Source organism: Plectropomus leopardus, unplaced genomic scaffold (assembly GCF_008729295.1).
Source record: "Plectropomus leopardus isolate mb unplaced genomic scaffold, YSFRI_Pleo_2.0 unplaced_scaffold8934, whole genome shotgun sequence".
NCBI lineage: Eukaryota > Metazoa > Chordata > Actinopteri > Perciformes > Serranidae > Plectropomus > Plectropomus leopardus.
This window is the reverse complement of record NW_024698496.1, coordinates 1-5,049: the sequence shown is the minus strand read 5'-3', so window position 1 is coordinate 5,049 and position 5,049 is coordinate 1. Positions and strand designations below refer to the sequence as shown.

At 40.2% G+C, this 5,049-nt stretch overlaps 1 protein-coding gene across 1 annotated transcript; it reads right to left on the bottom strand.

Moving 5' to 3' along the window:
* Positions 1-2,771: 2,771 nt before the first annotated feature.
* Positions 2,772-4,395, bottom strand: LOC121940527 (insulin gene enhancer protein isl-2a-like; the record flags this gene model as incomplete). The annotated part of the gene is made up of 3 exons (XM_042483287.1): positions 2,772-2,888; positions 3,225-3,392; positions 4,100-4,395. Coding segments are annotated over 3 exons (581 nt in total), but the record flags the coding sequence as incomplete, so codon positions are not given.
* Positions 4,396-5,049: the final 654 nt, after the last annotated feature.

Below are 5,049 nucleotides of genomic sequence, written 5' to 3'. Positions count from 1 at the left end.
TTGGTTCTTGTTTAACGTACTGAGGGGAAACGCCCATTGATAGACTTCACATAAGATCATGTGGCGGAAAAACATGAAAATGGAGAATAACTTGAGTTAGCCTACATTTTTAACCAGTGTCTGATTTGGTGAAAAATGCGCATTTGCGTTTTCATTTGACTAAAAAAAACAAAAACAAAAAAAAACCAAAACATAATTCTAAATGTAACAGACATATTAAGAGCATTTCCTGACTTGAATTATTTGAAGTTTCTTTTTATTTCCTTTGACTTCATATTGATGTTGCAACTCTCTGCATTTGATCTCTAAAGAAACGCTTTAAAATACTCCATTTAATTTAAAACTTTCACAAAACAAACCATTTTACAGATTTATTTTGTCGCACAAAACTAAAGGGTTAAAAGATGATGGGGATTTTTTTTTTATAACACTGAAATGGCATGTTTCAGTTCATTTTAATGAATGATACATTTTTATTTGAATGTGATCTATCTGAGCCTTTAGGGGATGATTTATACTATCCATGCTGGAAATCAGCTGTTTTGGAAACATATATGGCCCCACAATGATTTTGTGCTCGAGGACAGTTGATAGGCCTACATTCTTGTCTGTAAGCGCCATTGTTATTCTTCACGTATCTCTGTTATCTTAATCTGTGCCCATTGTTTGCTTATCTTAGTTGAAATAGCTCAATTACAAATCTATTATCTGTTTTTTGTCATTCAAACTTCCGATTGAGACACTGTATCAAAAATAACATGCTAATAAAAATAAAATAACTTATTTCGTTTTCCAGGCGAAAAACGCTCTAATATCAAAATACTGTGAGTAATCATGTGAATTATGGAGTATTGTTTAAAAACGTTGAAATCAGAGAACCGGGGTTATTCCAGAACAGTTCTTTTGATAATTAAATATTAAGACTTTTTGCCATTAAAAACACGTTTCCCTTTTCTGCCTTTTTTTGTTTGTTTGTTTGTTTGTTAGTTTTTGCAAAAATCAGCAACACTGCATCGAAGATAAGTGAAATCATCTCACTGATAAGCAGTTTGTTTTTTTTCTACTTCTGGCATTAAAAATAACATTTTAGAGCAGATTTAGAAACTAAATCGAGAAATGTATGATTAAGCTCCCGTGCTCTCCAAAAAAAATAAATAAATGACGTATGTGCATCTGGGAATACAAGTGTCTCCACACATTCCCAGCGCATACTCGGCAGCTTTGTTTTGTCCTGCACACAGTGTAAAGGAGGTCAGTTCATTTAGCCCGAGCTGTCATCTCGGCTGACCCGTGCGCAATAACGCAATTCACTGAAGGAAAATAAACCGAGGAGGAGAAGTAACCCTTTACGAGCTGCTCTCTGCTCCCCTATACGAGGGGCTTTGGGGAGGGTGTCCATGTGTGTGTGTGTGTGTGTATATGGAGAAGGAGGGGGTGTTTAGTTAGTTTGTTGTGGCTTCAGTCAGTGTATCGCTTGCAGGTGATGCCAGGACTAGATAAGAGGTCGCCGATCTCTCCGCGCAGTCTAGACCAGCTTGTGACTCAACCAGAGTAACTGGACTGAGCACAATTTACAGCAGGTTTTTGCCCCCGAGATAGTAAATGACCACTGGCCGATTCCTGCTACATAACCGAAGGGGAAAGCGCCGCAGATGAGGGGCGGTGATAAGACAACAGAGCCTGCAGGCTTCAATTCAGGCAGGCCAACTTGATATCGTTTGAACAGGACAAACAACATATCCAGTGCAACTGGAATATTTGTTTGACTTTTTTAACGCTTTGAATCTGTTCCTCAAATCGGACCCTGGACTATGGAAGTTTTGTATTTTTGTTGCACGTTTCTCAAATCCGAAATGACTCGCTGCCACGAGCAGTAAAGATCTGATCGCTTTGAATCCGGATCGTGAATTTGACTTTGTCGCCATCAGAGTGCTGGAAACAAAATGCAATTACATGTCCGTGGAGTAGATTCGTTTGTCTTCTTATTTTTGCAATAAAAGATGGACAGTTGTTACTAGAATCATAGCTGCATTTCCAAACAAATCATTACGATATTGGCTTGCAAATGCAAAAAGGGTAAATAAATAAATAAATAAATAAATAAAAACGCCTGTGCAAAAATTGGTCATCAAGACACGTTATGTATCCAGCTTGTTTGTTTGTTTTTTATTTTTTATTTTTATTTTTATCAGTTAATAATCCCTTTACGAATCGCTTTCCTAACAATAAATAATATAACAATAATTTACTTTGTGTTCGAGAAGCTCAAACAACCTGCCCTTAAGATGAAGTATTTTACAACACGAATAGTTTGCAGATTATCATGCTCTGACCTTAAGACAAAGAGTCAACGGGACTCGACAACGCAATAAATGTATCAAAAAATTCTCATGTTGAAGAAACAAGACACAATATGATCACAATGAAGTCGCAGAATGTCCATCTGCTTCGACATGAAAATGTTTCCAATTTGTTTTCAAAGGGAAGGTTTGTTGTAATATATCCATCGGGAGGTCTTCTGTACATCTTGCTCCGTATCAAGTCATGCAACAATTGTTCTGCTAAGTCAATGAAAGCTCCACAAAAATACTCGGAGTCAATCGGTGCTTTCTTGGTTCCATCTCTTCCATGTCATAAAGAAAAAAAAGAAACACACTCTCCTCTCTGTAGTTTGGGCGATGTGATGAGCTGGTCACATGCAAAGGGGACCGGGATCATGCTGCAATTGTCCTTGCAGGAGAGGGGGACCGTCAGGTCTGAGGGGCCCCGTTTCACGTCTCCACCGGGCTGGGTACCATACTGTTGGGGGTGTCCGGTAACTGAGAGGACAAAGAAGTCACGTCACTGCCCGAGGAGTTCCCGAGAGAGCCCGATTCAGAGAAAGACACCTGAACAGACAGAGACAGCGTCAGAATGTGAATGTTCATGCTTTTATTTATTTTATTTTATTATTATTATTATTATTATTATTATTCCCTGTCTTTACTGATAAAGACAACATGTTGACATGCATGTGTGCATGTGATGCATGTCTGTATTTACACATGCAAACACATTCTAATCACTGTTTGCGTACATACTGCATCTGCGTGTGGGAACCAAATTTCTTTGCACAAGTCTCTGTGCACACAAAATGCATATGAGATATATTGCACTATGCAAGAGTCTGCAGGGCATGCGTGTCTCTGTGTGCACGTCTAACTCAGTCTATTCTGAACACACACCAGTTGTTGGAAGGCTGGCTGGTCCAGGTCGCTCTGCAGGGCGAACTCACTCAGGGCTTTCCATGGAGGCTGGTAGGTCTGAACCTCCACTGGGTTTCCCTGCACGGTGCTCTCATGACGGATAGGACTCCCGGCCACAAGAGGTGTCCCTGTGAGACCCTGCAGGTTCTGACGAGGAAAAAAAAAATCAGCTGTGTCCTGCAAAAAAAATGCATCAGTCACTTCTGAAAGCACCGTAAAAAACGACTTCATGACACCTATAGAAGTTTTCTGAATACTTCCTCGCTTTTTCACTTGCTATTTATGATCAGTTCTAAATTTGTAGGAAATGAGACAGCACCCCCCCACCCCCCAAAAAAAAGTTTCCTTACAGATTTAACTTTGGTCTCAGAGAAAGAGATGTTTCCCAGATGTACACCAGTTTGCAGAGAATGTTTTATTCTTTCAGGTCAAGCAGCTAAAGCCAAAGCAGTTGATTCATTATTCATTGACCTTAAGTTTGAATACAGAATGGCACTGAAGCCAACTGGAGCGGTTGGACTGTGTATCAGTGTAAGTAAACTATAAACACAGAAGTTTAGAAAAGAGTAAAATTATAGTGATTCATAATTGTGCCATAAAAAAGAGAGTGCCTGCGACTAGTGATAACCACAGTGCAAACAACCACCCTCATCAAAAAAAGATAAACATAATTAATCCATAGGGTTATTATAACCTGCGTCTGTTCATTACTCTCCGCATTTCATAAAGATTAAAAAAAAACCAGAAATACATTTGGTTGAATTGAAATCACCATCATCATTATAGTTTAAAAAATAATATTCAAACAATGCTGAATAAATGAATAATTGTAGGAATCAAGTGTTCAAACTTACGAAGATGCTTACAGTCTTATCACTGTGGTGCTGCTGCTGAAGCTGCTTCATCAGGATTGACTTCTTCTTGTCTTTGCAGCGCTTGTTCTGGAACCAGACCCGGATCACCCTGGGGCTCAGGCCGGTCATCTCCACCAGCTGCTCCTTCATCAGCGCGTCCGGCCTCGGGTTGGCGTTGTAACAGGTCCGCAACGTGTGCAGCTGCTTCTCGTTCAGCACCGTCCGGACCCGCGTCGTCTTCTCCGACTGCTTGTGGACGTGGTTCCGATGCGGAGCCTGCCGCACCGTGACCGGGTCTGTTGAGGACGGAGGAAGGAAAACCGACGGTCAGTAACTGTACAAAGGCCTCAGGAAGCCTCCCAAATTATACCGTTACTTAGCAGCTAATTGATCTTGCCTGTGAGATCTAGTGTTTTGTCTTTGCAATAATATTTAGTCTTTTATGAGTTTTATAGGCCTATGTAGAAGTTCAGGCAAATTTGGAGTCGTTGAAATGGAAAAATATCTATATTTTTAGGAATATCCTCGCTATTTAGATTCATATCTAGCAGTGAAATAACGCGATTTCGATAAGATAAACAGTTTTGTGTACATTTCGATAGCTACTTAAATAACTAAAAACTTCTCGTTTTTAAAGGCTGCGTTTTACAGTTTTTTTCCAAGCCACGTCTTGCAATTGCAGCCTATAATACTCCGTAAACTTTATTATAGGCTGAACTCAGTGCGTTTGGAAGATTGGAAAAGCGCAGTATGTGAAACCGTGCTGCAGTCACCTGCAGGCCTGTGTCACTGCACTGTAAGGTATTTTGAATTGAGCGCTTTGAAGCAGGAAGTTGGTAGAACATTATTCACACATTTGCTTTGTTCCCTTTCTGTTGGCAGGCGACCTCAGGATGACAGCTATGCACACACGCACACACGCACACACACACACACACACACACACACAC